The following is a 20,254-nucleotide window of genomic DNA, read 5'->3' as shown; positions in this document are numbered from 1 at the left end:
GCAATGACAAGACTTGTTTGCGCCAAAGAAGATAGTTTGAGGAAGATAATTTGATGGTGAGAAGGTGGACCATGGTGTTGAAGGGTAGGGTGGTGGTGGGGTTCACGGAGGCCATGGGATCGAGGATGTTAATTCGAAAAAAAGAGCTCTGATATCATCTAAATGGAAAACCACCATTTTGATTTGGGCGGAGATGCCTTGTATTTATAATAGTGTTTTTACATACACGTTGCTGATTATCTATATAATTCAAAATCAAATACAAATCATTCAAATATTCTATTTACATATGTTGCCTATAATTAAGAGATCTGATATTTGGAATGAATCTGTCCAACTTGATCTTGAGAGGATATGGGAGATCTCTTTGTAACGATAATACATTTACCAAGGTCTAGATCTAGTTAGAGCACATAAACTCTATCTCAGATTCCATAACTATTTGCCACTTTAAAGAATCAATATCTAACATTGCCTTCTCATAAGTTATAGGACCAACTATTTGATCACTATCCCCATATAAGAAAAATTCTTGTAATTCTTTCATAGTTAGCCAAAACCAATGTTCTAGAGGATGGGATACTCTACTCGATTTACAAGGAACCTATGGAATGATAACTCAAGAAGTCTCTCCATACTCAGTTATCTAATTAGGAATTTGTGGACTTGAAAACTCTTCTTTTAAATCTAATTTCTTTTCCATACCTCTTTCTTAGATGACGTTTCTTCTAGAAAGATGATATGTTTGGCAATCACAACTCTAGCATCGTCAGAAAGATAAACATAATACCCTAAGTAGTCTTTAGTATATCCCACAAATCGTTATATCTCAAACCTGGGCTCTAACTTCCTTGTTTTTAACCTTTTGATATATGTAGGACAACCCCAAATCTCGACATATCTAAGATTTGGTGGTTTCGCAACTCATATCTCATATGGCATGGTTGCAACAGATTTATTTGAAACCCAATTTAATAAATAAATCGTTATAAGAATGGTATAATCCCAAAACGAAATTGGTAAATCCGTGTAGTTAATCATAGAATGCACCATGTCCAACAAAGTATGATTTCCAGGTTTAGCTATACCATTAACTTATGGTGTATATAGAGGGATCAATTGTGAAACAAAACCACATTCTTTGAGATAATTAACAAAATTAGTACTTAAGTATTCACATCCTCAATCTGATCAAAAAATCTTAATACTTTTTTCCGTTTGATTTTCTACTTCAAGCTTGAATTCCTTAAACTTTTTAAAGATTTCAAACTTGTACTTTATTAAGTACGTAACCATATCTTGAAAAATCATCTATAAAATTTGTGAAGTAGATATAACCATATTGAGCTATAATATTTATAAATCCACATACATCAGAATGTACTTATCCTAGCAACTCAGTAGCCTTTTCCTCTTGTCCAACAAAATGAGAATTAGTCATTTTATTGAGAATACAAGACTCACAAGTCGGCCCAAGTTTAGAACCCAAATTAGTTATTAAATCGTGATGTGCTAAGTTTGTTATTCTGTTCTCGTTAATGTGACCTAGTCTTAGGTGCCACAATTGCATAGGAATAATTTTATTATCTCGTGAATGTTTCTCTTTTATCGTGGTATTAGTAACAACTTGTTGAGCTTGCCCACAATCATGTGTTTCTAAAAAATAAAGACCATTTACCATGATAGCTTTGTCCACACACTCATTACAATAATGAATGTAACAGCAATTGTTAGCAAAAATGAATTTATAATTCAGTTATACAAGCTTAGAAATAGACACAACATTCCTTATAGTATTGGGTATATGTAAATAATATATAATTTCAACACATGTTTAGGAGGCAACTATACAAAAGTAGTTCCTATGGCTAATGCAACAACTGTTGCTCCATTTTTCATCTTCAGAACCACCTCACACTTCCTAAACGTTTTACTTATTTTGAGATCCCATGTAGTCAAACAAATATGAGAAGTCGCATCAGAATCAACAATTCATAAAGTAGGGTACTGACCAATCATAAAATTAGTCTTAATTACAAATAAGGAAGAAGAAATACTTTGACCTTCCTGACACTTGACTTTCAAACTTGTGAGATAGTTAGGGTAATTTCTTTTCCAATGACCCTTCTCCTAGCAAAAAAATATTTACCTTTACTTGCCACCTCCTTACCCTTCGATTCAATCTTACCTATGTCATTTTGCACCCCAATAACTTTTTTTTTTCTTTTCCTTTGATTTATATTTCTTTTGAGAAAAAAAGAGAGACTACTACAAGAACCCCTTCTTTGCCTTTTCCCCGCATTTGTGACTGTGATGTCATTAACATATTTAACAACTCCAGGAAAGAACTCTCTATTTTGTTCATATAAAAATAAGTGATAAAAAAGAGAAAGAATACAACGACGACTGCATGATTAGATCAATCCTCATATGAGGATTCATGGGGAAATCCAATACATCAAACTGACCAATCCAATTCATCATATTGATGACATGTTCTCCCATATCGAACCCTTACATCATTTAAGCCTAAAATAGCTTCTTCGATATCTCATATCAAGTTGTCTGACTATGCTCACCATAGAGGTCCTTGAGATTATGAATCATACTTGCAACATCTGAAAAATTCTCATGCTGACATTGTAAGTTATTAGACATCGAGGCGAGAATATAGTTACAAGCTTTCAAGTCATGATTTCTTAAACTCTCCCAAGTGATCTTCTCCTTCTCAGTCACATCCTCGGGTATGGTAACAAGAGGACTCAAGTATAAGAAATCGTCAATTTTCTCCACATTGAGCACTATTTTTTAATTATGAAACCAGTCAAAAATATTTGGGTCAATAAGTCTATTGATATCCAAAATATATGTCAACGGATTCATATTGTCTGCCATTTGTTCTACAAAAAATAAATAGGTTTATTAGTTGATGTATTTTTGTAAAACACCATTTATTAATGATTTTAAAATAAAATGGTTATTCCCACTAAATTTTTCTAATTTTGCATTTCTTAAGTAGAAAACGTGATTTGTTAAGATCCAATAGTTGGTGATCGAATTCTCTTATATACAAATACCCCTCATATTTTACTTTTTGAAGTGCTCACATAATTGAATAGGCAACAAATTGCCACCACATCAAATGTGGAGCTTGATCTTTTGCCTTTAGCTTATCATAAACCTCACATTTTAGTTTTGACCTGATGAACCAGTTAGATTACCCATTATCTTAACTAAATGCAATGGTTTGAACATCACCCTCCCTCAAATATTAGTTTTTGGTTGAATAAGAACCATTGAATGCCGTCCCATCATATGGTTAAAATAGGAAAAGTCAACCAATTTTTCATGAAAGGCACTCTCATATTTTAGTTATTGGACACATCCAATCAAATTGGTGAACCCCTACGATAGTGGAGGGCCACGATGAATCAAATTATTACTTAAATTTAATATTCATTTATATAAGGAAAGATTTTAAGAGCTTTTATAAAAACCCAGTCTCATCAAAACATCCATTCATTCCATCATACATCATATGTAGGATAAAATGAAAAAAACAAATAAACTAAATAGATAGAATAATCATGGGCTTGAGCATAGATTAAATCCGAGCCTCATAGATTTAATCCACGTTATAATTTCTCATCTCATGTGACATGAATTCCTCTTGGCTTTGTAGCTTCTCAACTCGAGAAATCATCAACTCTTGATGTCTTCTCCACCAACTCCTTGATGCTTGTCTTCTTTTACAACATTTGTAAACAAAGGCTAAAAGAAGTTATTTAGACTTAAGTCTCATTTACATCTTGAATAAAAGAATAATTACATATTAATTAAATTAATATGAATCCCTTGTAACATTCATTCATTTACAACCAAACATGTTCATTATGTTTGATCACATCAAACCATTCCACTAAATAACTTATAAATACCATCCATGCTTATGTCAAGAATTAACATTCGGGCATTCAACATCTGTAAGCACCCCCGCCCGAATATCCCCAACCACCCGGACTACCCCGAACGGGAGCGCTTACGGGAGGAGAAAAAGAATGAACCACAAGATAAAAAATACCCTGACATGCATACACAAAAATAAGGACAGTGGAAGCGAAGCTAAACACATGCATGCACTACGGGTACCCCGCTAACACAGCGGTCACATGATAAATAAATGAACACAAACTCCTGTGCCGACATACACGAGACTCGAGGAAAGACCTGGCACAATACAAAATAATAGAGTAAATCCTACTCAGACATCAAAGTTGATAGGGACTAACGGGACTGCCTGTACACCATACTGACTCTGCCGCTAGAAGCTGACTCCCTTGCCTTTGACTCACGCTGCCACTACCTGGAATGATGGAAAAAAAAAGTGAGTCGAGAGACTCAAGAAGCATAAGAAAAGAAAGGTTGAAGGCTGCATAGAACTAGTAAACTTCCCCCAGAACACCAACCCCCAAGTACACACAAGCCATGAGATGCTACAACACAATAGTATAGCATAATAAAAGCACATACTGGTCCTTGGGGCCCACACAAGACACACGACACCCAAGTCCCATACCAACCTGCCGTTGCCCGGAAAGGCAACAAGTATCTCCAACAAACCTGCGCGCGCTGTCCCGGGCCGGTGCTCCCGTCACTCGTGTGTCCGTGTCGGTACTCTTGATACCCGAGCCATAGGTTCCCTCGGAAAGGTCCTCCCGTCCGAGAACTAATAACTACCAGTAACCATGCAATGCACATAGAAATGCAATGGCGTAATGAGCATCAACGTGATACACTGGCGCCCATACATCCAGGCATCAGGCCATGCTCCGCCTACATAGTAAACCACATGTGATGCATATGCCCGTGCTGGATGCAACCTAACCAAGCTAGAATGTTCGTGTCCAAGCATACTCAATAAATGAATATTCCAACATGCAACCCGTACCCATGTGCATATCAAATCATGAACAGTAAAATAATGAATTTAATCATGCAGTAAATCATATACTGGCAGAGCTAGTCAGTAGTGCCCGGCACCGGTTAACAGCCAGTGACTAGGAGTGTCCACCCGACCGTCCACATCAGGTCCGTACAATAGTCTATCCCAACGTCACCAACAACCGACCCCTGCCCCACTACTTGATAGCTCTAACCGAACCATAAATAAATCTGAGAAAAATCGTAAATAAACCCTCACGTCTAGGAACCTAGTCCCCAAGCTGGGTTTAGCATCATTCCGAAAGGAATGAGGGCGATACAAACCCCCGTAAGCACTCAACAAATAAAACTCTGGAAGTCTCGGATTTAATTTAAATTAAGACAAATGAATAATAACTCAATAAATAAATGCTAGCACCGAATTAGAGTAAGGGAGGAGACAAAATACGAGAAACCACAGAGTCTTTCACGGGAATTAAAGAACACGAGAAAAGGATTAGGAGCTTGCCATTTATTAGCAGATTCCCACCTCCTGGCTCAGCCGCTGGACAAATTAATAAATTTTACTAATGAAACTAAGTTTCGATTTAAAACCCATACGCGTATCTCCGATAACCTAACTAAGTCGGTATAAAATCAAAACTATTATGAGTATATGAGGTCACTAAAATTTAGAAAGTAAAGAGAGCTTGCCTTATTTTGCAGATTTCTGGCCTTAAACGCTCGCGCATTGCAAAATAATATTAACACTAAAATAAACCAAAATACAGCCTAAAAATACGATTTAATCCGTAGAAAATATTTAGTACACGCTAACTAACTTACCTCGCTCTTTGGATCTTCAATTGCAAGGAATAAAATTAATTTTTGAATTTTTTTCTTCTAATTTTCCCTTTCTTCGCCGCTGTCTCGCACCATTTCTCTTCTCCCGAGCTCTCTGTTCTGCTCCCAATTTAACTCAAGTTTAGCTTCAATTTGAAGCATAAATAGTAGCCAAAATTGGCAGAAAAGAGGGCCAATTTGGCCTTAAAATTCGTGCAAAATTAGAGGGGCAGGGAAGCAGCCGTGTGGCAGTCATCAGCACCGCCTTCACCCTCCAAAACGGCACCGTTTTGGTGCCCCCTTTGTTGGAAAATCCCAACGCCGAAAGCAGTCACGTGCCTCTTCCAATTCCCTTTCAATTGACTTTTGTCTCATTCTTCCCAACACAACATTTGACCTTCACAAGCTAGGGACACACGCACACACATGATATATTTTAAATTAATATAATGTGACCTTAGCATAAATCTCCATTAACTTTAAGTTAATAATTATTATTAATATACTATACCATTACATATATACATATCACCATTCACGACAACTTCTCTAATGTTATTAATATTATTTTCTTTATTAATTATAAACACTTAATGGTGATTTAATTCCTATTCAAAAATATAATAGATTTAATATTCTGCCAAACTATTTTATTTTAATCTTTTCCTAAATACTTCCCAATTAAATAATTATTTTCTAAAAATAACATAAATAAACTTTTCCTGAAATCTCCAAACACCCAAATAAATTAATATTTCCTTTTAACCCAAAAATATATAATAATCACCACAATTACAATAATTAATAGTGATTAACCACTACCAAATAATTTAATTAGCTACTCTTAATTCCCTATTTCCTCAAAACAACATAAACATTTATTTTTCCTTAATTCCTCAAATATTTCGTAATGACTTCAAACACCAAATTAATAATCATTATTTATTTCTCAATTTCTGGGATATTACAACACCCCTCGCTTAACATGCACATGTCATTATCTAACGAATAGACAGCACAACCAATAACATTTAGCATGTATCAGCATGTTGTAAGTAGAATAGTAAAAAATGGTTGATCGGTTACATGAAAATGTTGACCAGTTTTGTGCTGTATAAAATTGTCGACCATTTGCTTGAGAATTGTCGACTAGTTATGCTCTTTAAAAGATAAATTGTCGACTGTTTGAATACAAGTCGACAGTCTTGGGCTTTGTAATAAAAACAGTCGACTCTTCTTTGCAAATCAACAAAATTTTAATCATCTTCACACAACCAATTGCTTGAAACTTTGCAAAACTTGACTCATACACACTCGTATATGCATGAAATACCAAGCTAAGGCTTTGATACCACTATCAAAATTATCATATGGTATTGCGAGTGTATTTAAAAATTTTCACGTATTAGATATACACAGTGGAAGCATTATTTTACACTAACCATATGCAACTTGGGTATTAATTCAATACGATATTACTTCCTAAGTAATACAATAAACAACTACCTGAAAACCCGATGTCATGTGGGTGTAGAAACTATTTCTATAATGAGACCGAATCCTTCTTAGACTGTAGAAGGCCTAGTTTGTCCACACGTAGCAAGCCTTCTGGTATCAACTTGTTTCTATCATCCCGTGCTAACCAAAGGGCACTAAGTTACTTGCACCCATCTGTCACTTTTGGACTTTCCAGAATTTTCCAACTCAACAATTGGGCTCTTAACAACTAGTAGCAGAAAAAACAGAAGTAGAGAAGTTATAGAGTAGGCCAAGATGAAGAAGTTAACATCTGCACAACTCCAAAATCTCCTATTTTTTCTTGAGTTTAGCCTCTTACGGAAGCTCCCAACAACCTCCACATGCCATCTAAAGGATAGCCACCAATTTGAGCTAAGGCAACAGAAGCGGTCGACTATTTCATCCAAGCTATTAACTGTTTCCCAACTCTTTGGGAGAATAGTTGACTGGCTCCTCAATCTATTGACCGTTTATAGAAGCAGCCGACAATTTCTATCTGCATGCTTTATGCATATTAAGTTATAATCAGTTCATTAGCATTTAATAAATCACGTCATTAACTTTTATTGACATATGCTAAACCATCATTAACTATTAATGACCCGAGAATATAATAAGTGCATAGTTCTGATACCGGATGCTATACTATATGGTGTATGACTTTCTAGGTTTACTGCCTAATAGCAATTAAAAAACGTCAAACGCTATTAATGCCAGCCAAATACCTCAACCCATCTTGAGAATCTCTCCATATTCTCGAGATGTTCTGAAAGGCCCTGGGTAGCGCCTAATAACGACCCATAACAATATAATAGACAATAAAATCTAACTTTAAGTGAACTTATTATAGTTATCGATAACCGTGTAATACAATGCTTTCATCACCTAACGTCTAGACTGAGTGAGAGTCATTGTATCATAAACTCACAACTTAGTAACTATGTCTTTGATCTTATTAGTGTAACTAGAAAACACTTCAAGAGACACTTTCCTGATTAATCGTACTACCTTGGCCAATAACTTTCCCATCACTTAAATAGTAGACCACATAAGACGTTCACCCCAACTTAATGAGGGTGACAGATCCTATCCATAAGCACCTACTTCCATGCACCAGCAATACGAGACCACATAAATGAACCTCCCATCTCACAATTGAATGGTTTGGTGCAACGGTAAATCCCGCACACAAATATACAAGATAATTGTGTCACTTCAAGCCAAAGAATCAGTTATACAACTGCAACTAGATGACAAGATCATTATCGGCTATATCATGTGATCAGTCATTAGTGTCACATTCAGTGCGTTGTTCTCTAATAACCACCCATGAGTTTACTATTACCATCACATATTTTACGATATGTGACTCACCGTTCTTAACCATTAGTATCTTATACTAATCAAGGTAGTAAATTACGTGTTAGTCTATAATTGATTAATTATAGAGTCCCTTTCTAAATAATCTAAAGACCATGAATATTTAAAAAATCTTGTTATCAAAAAATCTTATCACATATTCTTAATACTTTAAGAATAAGAATCTCACACAAAAAATTCAGAGAGTCATTCATACAACAAACTAGAGAGTAATGAATGATGAAAAACTTGCCTTTAGTAATATATTCAAAGATACATCAAATGTATATTATACACATGCTAGACATCATCTAAATCTAGCATTAGAGCATATCACTAATAACATGTCTTGTTGACGTTGTCTTTTTTTAATAGACACTTCTATTTTCTACGTGTATATCTTACGTGACATAAATAACAACTATATTTTTTAATAGTTGAGATATAGAATATTGACGTTCCATATTTTTTAATTGTTGAAGGAGTGCAACAAACTAGTCATCCTATTTAAATACTACCAACTGCTCATGTCCATGTGGCGTGTCATTTGTATAAATGGATTGATCCATACATGCGCTAATATTCCATCACAATAAGGACTTAAAACAACACTTTTTAATAGTTGAGATACAAAATGTTGATATTTTGTACATTAGAAATTAAACGTCATATTTTTTAATTATTAGGGGAGTGTTGTATGTATTAATTTTTTTATTATTATTTCTGACTTATACCTATCCAATCTTGGAATTTATGCTAGTCGCGAACCCACTAAAATCCAACTCATGACACCATTGTACACTTGAACCAGTTTTTCTTAGGCCCACTGTATTGGGTAGCCTAGGCCTGAATAAAAGGACTCTTAGATACATATAAATAAATTATAGGGATAATTATAAAAACATATCTAAACTTTGTTATAATACAATTTTAATTGAGTTTTTTTTATTAATTTTACAGAAACATACATGCACTGTTTTTAACCAACACAAATCTATTTAAGGTCTAAATTTTATCAAAAAAGTTCTGCAGAAAGAGTCGATATGTTTTCCAAGTGTTAATAAAAGTTTTAATAAAATTGCAAGTCCAAAAAAATAATCATTTAAAGGGTTTTACATATTAAAAAAAATCAATTATGAATGATAATTTTAAATACCTAAAACCTCTTAAATGAATTTTTTTAGACTTGCAATTTCAGGAACACTTTTATCTATTTTTGAAAAGCCTATTGACTACTTTTGCAAAAACTTTTTATAAAAATTTAGACCTTAGATATGCTTCTATTAGATTAAAAATGGTTTTAGGTATGAAACTGTAAAGTTAACAAAAAAATTTAATGAAAAGTATATATTGTAGCAAACATGATGTATATTTTTATAATTATCTCTAAATTATATTATTTCATTTTCAGCCTTATTCCAAGATGATGGCTAAGATGTGGCTTAAGTGAGGCCAACTACTAATTTGGGCTTGATTTATTAGTTAATAGGAGGAACTGTGGGCTAAGGAGAAATGACACGTTATATACGGACTAGCCCAAAGTTTAATTAGACCAGTTGATCGGGCAAGGCTTGGTTACTAATGGCACATCGTAGTAGGGTTTTGTTCATTTCGTCTTACATTGACAATAAAAGGATATCTCCCAACTGTAACCCAATAAATAAATAAAATAATTTGTAATGCAATTTATGCTCTCTACTTATAGAACTCAATCTGCTTACAAATTTGCTGGTCACGAAAATTAAAATTAAAATTTTCACGTTCCCAACATGCATATAAAAATCAATAAGCTGCCCGCATGGGCAGTCCAGTTAGTCAAGAAGGGGGTACAAAGTGCCTTTTGTGGTGAATCTTGGACCAAGACCGAAGATCGAGTCTCGTAAGCGACAATGTGGAGTACATCTCTCCAAAATGAGGAGGGACTTTTTGTGCACGGTGAGCTTGAATCTAGCCACTGCATCCAGTTGGGTCACCATGATTAACTTCTCCCACGTTCTGTCAGGCCGGGTATGAGAAGCTCCCGAGGTGAGCAATTACATCTTTTTGAACCAAAAATCAATAGGCTAAGTTCTTTGGGTAATGGAATCAACCTTGGTGTGGGGTTGCGGACCATTTATTAATCAAACTGATACTGCCCCATTAATAATTCTAGCAGTGGATTAGACCTTCTCTTTAATCATAACCACATAATGAACAAAGTTTAGAGTTTTATGGGAAAAATATTGCAAGAAATTTGGTATTATTAGAATTTAGAATGGTAAACCACAGTAGGGATTTGATATTTTAATTTTATTTGTTTAAGAGAGAGACCTCTAGTGGCTTTACACATGGCTTTTGCAAAAGATAAGGATTGAATAGTAACGTGGAACATATACATAAGCAACGTACGGATAATGTTAAGATTATAAAGAAGTCACTAATAAACAAATCAAAGGTTGCTTTCAAAGAGATTTAATAGACCACCCTCAAGTTTCTCTAGTTAATGTGAATGTGCATATTGAAAGCATGATGTGTGATGTCATTAATTAATTGTCAAATTAGTTATGTGTACACATTGATAACATCCCTTTCTAAGGTTTTAATTTAATAGGCAAGAACTAGCATGGAAGGTGGCTGATGCTTTATTTGGGAGATTTAATAATGGAATATAATAAAGTAAAATAAATAGAACGTAAAATATTTTTTAAATATATTAAACAACAAATGACTATGATACTTTTTAATGAAAAATAGTATTTGTTAGGTTGAAGATAAATTAAAATTTTTAAAATTCAAAAAAATAAAAGTAATTTTTCCATCTATTTTCATTCTATTTTATTATAATTATTATCCCTTTCAAACGAGAAAAACCATCTTTTGTTCACTTTTGTTTTATCCCCTCTCACAATCACTTATATTGTTTCTTTTTCTTATTCACATAAACACTAGAATAAGGATAAACAAGTGCGTGCATAATTGAGGGTGGTGTAATGGGAATTTACAGCATTGGAGGGATGATTAATGGTCACGCTAAAAGAGGCATGAAAAGCTTTGTTTTGTGGACAGTGATTGGTTCCCCAAACCCAGGTGACTCTGTCAGTTTTTCAGTGATTTATTAAATGTTAATTGTTAAATATTAAAAGTTAAAATATTTACTAAAACACCTTAAAATATACTAAACCCCAGTGGTGGGTTCCCCAAATTTTGTCCTTATTTTGAAGGCTTGGACACATTTCCTTCCCAACTTGGGTTGTTGAGCAAAACCCTAGGCGGCTTACGGAACTTGATAACAAGGGTTTCAAACGAGGGGCCAAATTTGGAGGACTGCACTAAAAATAACTTTGATCGTGGTATTTCAGTCAAAGATTTCCTCCCTCCTCATTTATAATTCATGTCTTGCTCTTCATCTAGCAGACATGGTTAGCATACTCAAGCAAGTGTGTAACACTCTAAATTAACAAAATCCAGTGAAATATTTCTATAACTCAATTAAGAACAGTGATTTTGAGTCCCACCACTCTGTCCAACCGAACAAGGAGACTAAGTAAAATATCCAATAGTTTGATATTAAAACTGTTATGTATAAAATAAATAAAAGCAGAGTGAGTGCCGAAAAAATCGAGTCAAGAAAGCGCCCCATGGCCCCCCGAGAGAGCGCCACGTGGCACCCCAAGAGAGCGCCACGTGGCAGCCCCTGGGTGGCCAAAGAAGGCCACACAGGGGGAACCACCCCCGAGTGAGGTCACTCGGGGGTGGCAGGCGCGGCCCCCATGGGCAGCCGCGTGCACTGCCAGGCAGCACGCGGCTGCCTGGTGGGGGCCGCGCCCCTGTGCCAGGGGGGAGCGCCCCCTCCCCCGAGTGGACGTCACTCGGGGGAACAGTACCCCCGAGTGACCCCACTCGGGGGAAGGCAACCGCGCGCACGGCTGCTCGCGCGCGGTTGCCCGCGCAAGGCCGCGCGCGCGGCTGTTCCCGCGCAGCCACGCGCACAAGGCCTCGCGCGCAGCTAGCCGCGCGCGCGGCTGGCAGCATATGGCTGCCCGCGTAAGGCCGCGACCGCGCGCCCGGCTGCCAACACGCGGCCGCCCGTGCACGGCCCCTCACGCTCTTTTTTCCATGCCAACAGATACCCCCGAGTGAGGGTCACCCAGGGATCCACACTCGCCTCCGCGGGCCTCCCATTCTTACTCAACCGCCTCCAAGAAAGTCGGCCTAAGGCTATTCCCGCGAAACCCGGTCAAAGCCCCTCCGAGATTCTTGCCACAAAACTCGGAGTAAGCGACACATGGATGCCCATCTTGTTGCTATAAATAGGAGGTCACTTTCTCTCATTCGGTATGCAATCTCTGGCTCTCGCATTTACTCTCTTACTTTCAAATACTTAATTTCTACGGTGATCTAACTTAAGCATCGGAGGGTCCGCGCGGGGATTTTCGCCCGCGCTCCTAACCGATTCTTTCTCTAATAGGTCATCCATTGCTCGGAAACACCTCCGGAGACTCATCCATCGCTCAGAAACGCCCTACGAGACTCACCCATCGCTGCCACATTACCCCGGGAGACTCATCCATCGCTCAGATAAGCCATACGAGGGTCATCCATCGGTGGTTTCCCATTTTATAAATTTTATTATTGTAATCGTGTAACAACAAAAACCAAACGAGCAAGAGCAACCAAGAAAGAGCAAATTGAATATTTCACCCGGAGTCCCAACTTGGTTGGACTCTGAATCATTATTCCTCAAATAATGGCCTAATGGTACTACTACTTCGGTATCCAATGGTCACTGCAATATAAGGATATATTTACCATAGAATATTATGCAATATATTCATGCGAAATAGTTCCTTCTCACATAAATAGTCACACAACTAATTAACAATTTGAATAGATACTCATATATAATTAGTTTATGTGTAGCAATACATAAATAAAATATGCAAAGTTTCCGTGGCAACCTCTTATAAGCAAGGTGATATTTAACTGCACACAGTAATATATCAAAGCATCTCAATTGTTCAGATATCGCGTTCGATATCCCTCAGTGGTTTCATCTCTTCTGTGGTTTAGTTTTGTTTCCATTTCGAATGCTTATGTAGTAGATTGTCTTATTGTTGGGCAATATTTGTAATACAGTCTTACAATATAGTAATATTCTATAGATTTAACACACACAAAAAAAAAAAAAAAATAGAAAACTTCAACAAAGATGTAGAGAAATCCATTGTCCCCTTCACTGTTACTGTCAATAAGTGCCGAATTAAGTTGATTCAGCACTTGCCTTGCATGATAATGTAAACTGCATACGATAATGACATTTCATTACCAAGTTCATGCATGTTTTTCTTTACTGTCCCAGCATTCATCTGATATACATTATTGGCATATATATTATCCGTGTTGCATTTAGAATGTTAATTTCATTGTTGGTTCATTTCTGTAGGTAATTTTAATTTATGATGTGAGCAAAGCAGTGCTAGTCAAGCAGTTTAAACAAGTAGTTGAACTGCTCATCTCTTTACAGTTTGGTGAGCTAGAATATGGAGGTGTTTTCAATGGAGCTTTTGGCCTATGCACCTTAAAACTGTTTGCCTAACATTAGATTCCAAGTTTAGAGGTACTAGGGGAACTCAGTTGACAAAAATTGAGGTAATTTTTTAGGACATGTTGCCTCAGGAGTAACATACTGACTCTCTTCTCTTGGGAAGAAATAAAAAATTCGTGGAGGAATTCATATGCTTATATGGAAGAAAACTAAGGGGCAAAAAAAAAAAAAAAAGATCTTTTATAAGAAAAAACTTCACCTGAAGTACATGACAATTTCATAAAATCATCGTGTAAGACACAAGTATAACCCCAAACACCAAGGACAAAAAAGTAGCAATTAGAATTTTCTTTTGTCTTTCTTTAGGTGTGAAAATGTTAAAAAAAAATGCAAGAAAATCTTTTCTTAGCATTCAGACTCTCAGAAAACAAATACCCCATAGGTGGTAGTTGTTGTAGCATTCTGGAGGAGAGGTTCACGGTTTTCTATTATATTCACAAAAGAGGTTTGTAGGTTCCACCTTGAGATATATAAATATACATATATGTATATATATTGTATGTGCTAACTCATGAGATAGATATAAAATAATTGTTTAAGGAATCCCCACAAGATCCAAATAACTCCCCATTCTGATAGGTCATGTGTTCATATTTGGAAGACAAAATGAAGGAATAGAAGCTCTGAGAAGAAGAATGGAATAGAAAGTGGCTTTTTTAGATCCAAGGATGCCCAAGATCAATGATATTTATCTCAAGATTATCAGGAGAATCTCTAGACTGAAAATCGTTTTTTTAAATCTATTTATGGGGAAATGGTTTTCTGCCTGGTTAACAAAAAACAATTCAACAAATATTACTATATTAAAGGATATAAAACGACTATATATCAAGAGAAGATTGCTTTGTCAGTTTGTCTTTATTAGAAGAAAATACAAGGAGAAGCATACATGAGGAGAATGGGAAGTGTGAAATCATTTTGATTTGAACGTGTCCATAATGAAATGAGATTGTAGTCTCTTGAGATCATAAATTTGGATTTAAGCAAATCCAAATGGGCTAGTACGGGGAAGTGATCTTCATTTGAAGTCCATAGTTTTGGCTCAAGTTCTTTGTTAGCTGGTTTTAAGAGAGTGCATAGCTTAGCTTCTCATCAAGTTATAAACACACCCTCCATTACAAATACCCAGGAAGAGCGGCTTAGGCTTCGGAGGCAGACCCCTCTTCAGGAGGCATATGATGGCTCCCAACCAAGTGGTGATGCTGTCAGCTACTCTTGTACTCAATATCGAACTACTTCAAAACTTAAGTTGTTCCACTGTAGCATTATCAAATCTTAAGGTTTTCACCAGTGGATCTGGTTTGGTTTCCCGAGAGGCTTCTCTTTAGGTACAAAGCTGTTTCAGTTTTGACCAGTATATGTGATCATTTCAGTTCAAATAATCAATTCAATCTCGCGCCTTGAAGTTTCTCGCTAGATTTTTGTTCCTGGGAGAAATCGAAGAAAAGCATGGATGAGAAGTTTGAGATGGATGATGTCATGTTGCCGGGGTTTAGATTTCATCCCACAGATGAGGAGCTTGTTGGGTTCTACCTGAAGAGGAAGATTCAGCAGCGACCTCTGCCCATTGAGCTGATTAAGCAAGCTGATATCTACAAATATGATCCTTGGGACCTTCCAAGTAAGTGAATCCATCTCTTATCCATGGTTTCTGTAAAGTCTGCGGTCTGAAAAGACAATTTGATTTCTTTCTTGTTCTTCATGATGTTTTCAAATTTGTTTTCCAGTATTTGACGTCTGACTTCATATTCGGGTTGCAGAATGGGAAATTTTTTCTTCTCTTCCTTACATCTATTTTATCCACGGAGAAACATAGTAATTTTCATGTTCATTATTGTATAAGATGACGAATATGCTAAAACCCTAGTTGGGGGATTCAGTATCATGTTCTCAAAGTGCTTGCAAGCAAGCACTACACATTCAAAACATTATATTCACTTCCATCTCCCATACTAAAACTGCTCTATATGATTTTAAAGAATCCTTCTGAAACTGTTATCCATGACTCAGCTACGTCCTAACTCCTACGTTCTGGATAAATGATCATCACTAATACAGTACTTTTCTTCCTCTAAAATTTTCACTAGAGCTGGCATGTACAGGGGAGAAAGAGTGGTACTTTTACTGCCCAAGGGACCGTAAATACAAGAATAGTGCACGGCCAAACCGGGTCACAGGAGCTGGTTTTTGGAAGGCCACTGGAACGGATAGGCCAATATACTCCTCTGATGGCAGCAAGTGCATTGGGCTGAAGAAATCCCTAGTGTTCTACAGGGGCAGAGCTTCCAGAGGAATCAAAACTGATTGGATGATGCACGAATTCCGACTACCTTCTATACCAGAGACAGCATCAACAAAGAAGATTATTGATAAAAACCTTCCACCGAATGTAAGCCTACATAATCCTCTGTTTCTAGTTGTTCTTCGCTTCTGCGTTGGACCTCTACTATCTAGATTACAAATTAAACTACATTTTCCTCCTCCTATCCACAGGATTCATGGGCAATTTGTAGGATCTTCAAGAAAACTAACTCCATGGCACAAAGAAACCTTTCTCATTCTTGGTTATCTCCATTAGTTGAATCTCCAGGCTTAGAAATATTCACCCAAGCTGCACATTCTATTGGTTTCAGTCCTGAGACGATCTCCTGTGCAACAGAAACTGGATCAACTATCCAGCTATGCAACAACAATGACATGCATCAGGTCTCTACTGCTAATTTCTCTTCTCTAGATTTCCTCTCATACAAAACCATGAATCCAACAGTAGGAAAATCATCTCCTTTTCCTATTCCAAGTGGAGATATTCCATCAGGCTTTATGTTTTCTCCTTTTGAAATGTCCGGAGCCTCTCTCAAGAATTCAGTTGATGTTGCTTCCATGCTGTTGAATCTGTCCCCTGCCGTAACTGGGGATATTAGAAACACATCTGGTGGTACTGACTTTGAAGGGCCAGAACAACAGCTCAACAGCTTTTCCATCAGTTCACCACAGTGTATGCAAGGAAGCTTAGGCTCTGGAGAGGATGACATGGGCATGAAGAAAAATCCAAGTGCAATCCATCATAATAATCAAGGTGGAAGCATTCGATCAATTGGATTTCCTTCCAGTTTGCCCTCAAATCTTACTGATGCATGGAAGCCCAACTTACCATGGGATTCACCCCCCTATCCTAGTGAGATGTCTACTACTTATTCCACCAAAACATGTGATGCTTGATTGAATGCCAAGACAGGGTAAGTAGTCTACATCTCACTGTGGATTGAGTATAGTGGCTCATGCCAGAAACATATTTTCCTTGCAGTCTTACTGTACAGGTTTTCTATATTTTAAGCAACAAACACTTCGGTTAAAGTTTTTGCCGCATCTCTTCTGTACTTGGTTCTTCTTGTATTTCTTCATTGGTATTGCTTTTCTGATGTGCGAGCAAGCAAAACAGAGGTGCAGGTTTTCTGAGCACTTGCATCTAATAGTATTTTAAAATCAATAAAATAAGGTACAAGCTACTTGCAGATCGACTGCTACATCATAAAAGCAAGAAGCAAACAAGGATTAACATAAAAGGAACACCCAGAGGAAATAAGGAACTTTGAACACTCACTACCAAACAAATGGTTTGAACGTTATGCAGATTAAAAAATATGCTGTAAGCACAAGAAAGAGTCGATTTGTCCTTTGACAATGGATGTGACCTGGAAAGATGTTTCATGAGTTGGCATTTGTGATATAAATTTTAATTTTTACGTGAACCAGAATTGATGGAAGAGTTGTATTATGTCAGGACTTCCGGGTACTATTATCCAAGTTAGGAACTCTATGATCAGGAACATGTTTATAGAATAACTAATCATAAATTATTTGTCACTCGTATTCTTAACACTTAAAAATGGTATCCACACCTTATTATATTAAAAGATATATATTTAATTTAAATTATATTATAATTTAAATAATTACAAGATTAAATCCATTTATGTCACTAAAATTAATCATGAGTTTATATTTAATAATCTCTTCCTTACTACTACTGAGACCATTCTACGTGGCATGTTATACCTCTCCTATCCGATAAATGCACGACATGTCAAGAACAATCACCAAAACCACCAAAAGGATCAGATTCACAATCATGCTAAACCAACCAGCTACAGTCTGCAGACCCACTTCAACGTTCATGAGTTTTTCAATTAGAGAGTTAAAAGATGGGAAAAAGAATCCATTGCACTGAGAGAATCCTAAAAGGTGGGTCAAACTGCGCAAATGCGTTGAGCCGAAGTCAAAAAAATGCCATGGGAATAATTTAAAAGTGAGAATCTCAATCGAATGCATTTATTGATCACTTTGATTGGATTTGTGTCATGTGGATAACGTAATTGTGAGCGAAGGTGATCAAAATTCAAAGAGGAAAATGGTGGCAGAATGATAATTGTACGATAATGATATATTTTGATTCCCAGAACAACCCTTAGCGTGTGTCAAGATGGCCGAGTTGGTCTAAGGCGCCAGTTTCAGGTACTGGTCCGAAAGGGCATGGGTTCGAATCCCATTCTTGACAAAACCTTTTCTCCTTTTGTCCAATATTCTTATTTTTCTTCTTCTCCCATTTTCTATTTTTTATTGTTCACATAAAATGAAATTAGACGTTTTGATCAATTTTATACAAATAAATTAGAAAAAATTGCTCTCAACCCCTATAATTTAGGGTATCGTTCAAAATGTATATAATTTATCTTTTCTTCTCCAATATTCCATTCCATTCCATTAAATTAAATTTAACCAAACATATAAATAAAAAATAAGAAACAATTTTATTAAATAATTGTATTTAAAAAATATTAGTTAATCGATTTAAAAATATATTAAATATTATTAAAATTTAATATCGTAATATTTATTATTAAATTATAAATAAATAATAAATTTCTATAGTAGTAAAAATGATAGGTGAAGTAAAATAAATAAAATTAAAGTTTATTAATAAATAAATAAAATAAAAGGTCAAATATAAAAGATAATAGAAAATGTGGGTGGAACAAATATAATTTATATGTTATGATCCATTGTTCGGTATGAAACTTATCTCACATCAGAAGTTTAGACTCTTAGGGGGCGTTCGGTATGGGAGAAATTTTAAGATTCTTGGAAATGTTAGGTTGAGAATCTATATTTCTATATTTGGTACAATTTTTTTATAAAAAGAATTCTGAAAAATTGAATTTTCAGGAATGATTTTTAAGCAACTTTCTCACAAAAAGATTTCCATAGGGGGGTTGGGAATCCAATTTTCCCATGGACTTAGAAATGTTTTTAACAAAGAAAAAGACTAAAACACCTCTTACCCTTTTATAACATCGTACAAACATATTATATATATATATTATATATATAATGTGTAAAAAAATGACATTTGTTTAACTTTTTAAAGATGTTGCGAGTCTCAATATTTTATATAATAGAAAGAATTTATTATTTTTAAATAAAAAAATTAAATAAGAGTAATTTTGGAAAAAGAACATGAATTTCCAAGAATGTTGCATTTAAACAAAACATAGGAATGTAAAATTCTCATAGAAGAATACTTAACATTCCTGAGAATATTTAAACCTAACCAAATATACAATTACATAAATCTTGAGAATCAAAGATTTTTAAGAACATTCTCAAGAATCATGAATCCCAAAAATTTAAAAAATTTTCTCGTACCAAACGACCCCTTAGTATGAAGTTTATAACTTCTTGGATACTATCCCCTTGACAATTGATTTTTAAGGGTGAGTTCTATCCAAAAAAAAATAACAATCGTATCAAGACTGGCCCCACGTCTCCCAATTGCAATCGTGTGATGATAAAAGTGACACAAGCATTGCAATGTTCGTCTGGGACTAACTATGACTAGTGCACAATCTACCGTCGTGAACGTCAAACTACAGAGTGTAATAGTATGTTATAGTTTACTAAAAAATATGAGACTTGTCTTACTCTTGGTATGAAATTTATAACCTTTTGAATAATCTCCCTTAACAGTTAATT

General features: G+C 35.7%; 1 protein-coding gene and 1 non-coding gene across 4 annotated transcripts; both read left to right on the top strand.

The window, feature by feature from the left end:
- The first annotated feature begins 15,097 nt into the window (after window positions 1-15,097).
- Window positions 15,098-17,736, top strand: LOC127800112 (protein FEZ-like). 3 transcript variants are annotated; one of them, XM_052334545.1, is made up of 4 exons: window positions 15,098-15,552; window positions 15,631-15,845; window positions 16,312-16,613; window positions 16,718-17,736. In XM_052334545.1, exons 2-4 carry the CDS (start codon window positions 15,674-15,676, stop codon window positions 17,441-17,443), a joined length of 1,200 nt encoding a protein of 399 aa, XP_052190505.1. In that variant the 5' UTR covers window positions 15,098-15,552; window positions 15,631-15,673; the 3' UTR covers window positions 17,444-17,736. The 3 variants fall into 3 exon arrangements, with proteins under 3 accessions (XP_052190505.1, XP_052190506.1, XP_052190504.1); XM_052334546.1 differs by having other exon boundaries at window positions 15,098-15,845; window positions 16,327-16,613; XM_052334544.1 differs by having other exon boundaries at window positions 15,098-15,845.
- Window positions 17,737-18,698: 962 nt separating this feature from the next.
- On the top strand, window positions 18,699-18,779 carry TRNAL-CAG (transfer RNA leucine (anticodon CAG)). Its single transcript has one exon. It is a non-coding gene; the product is annotated as a tRNA-Leu (tRNA).
- The last annotated feature ends 1,475 nt before the right edge of the window (window positions 18,780-20,254 follow it).

Source organism: Diospyros lotus, chromosome 4, assembly GCF_014633365.1.
Source record: "Diospyros lotus cultivar Yz01 chromosome 4, ASM1463336v1, whole genome shotgun sequence".
Taxonomy (NCBI): domain Eukaryota; kingdom Viridiplantae; phylum Streptophyta; class Magnoliopsida; order Ericales; family Ebenaceae; genus Diospyros; species Diospyros lotus.
The sequence above is the reverse complement of the archived record's forward strand: the minus strand, read 5'-3'. Positions and strand labels throughout refer to the sequence as shown.

What these genes read in the sequence shown, in the direction of transcription:
- LOC127800112 (XM_052334545.1), top strand. Translation starts at nt 15,674, where the DNA reads ATGGATGAGAAGTTTGAGATGGATGATGTCATGTTGCCGGGGTTTAGA. An exon ending in TGATCCTTGGGACCTTCCAA is followed by an intron (nt 15,846 to 16,311) that starts GTAAGTGAATCC and finishes AATTTTCACTAG; the next exon opens with AGCTGGCATGTACAGGGGAG. An exon ending in ATAAAAACCTTCCACCGAAT is followed by an intron (nt 16,614 to 16,717) that starts GTAAGCCTACAT and finishes TCCTATCCACAG; the next exon opens with GATTCATGGGCAATTTGTAG.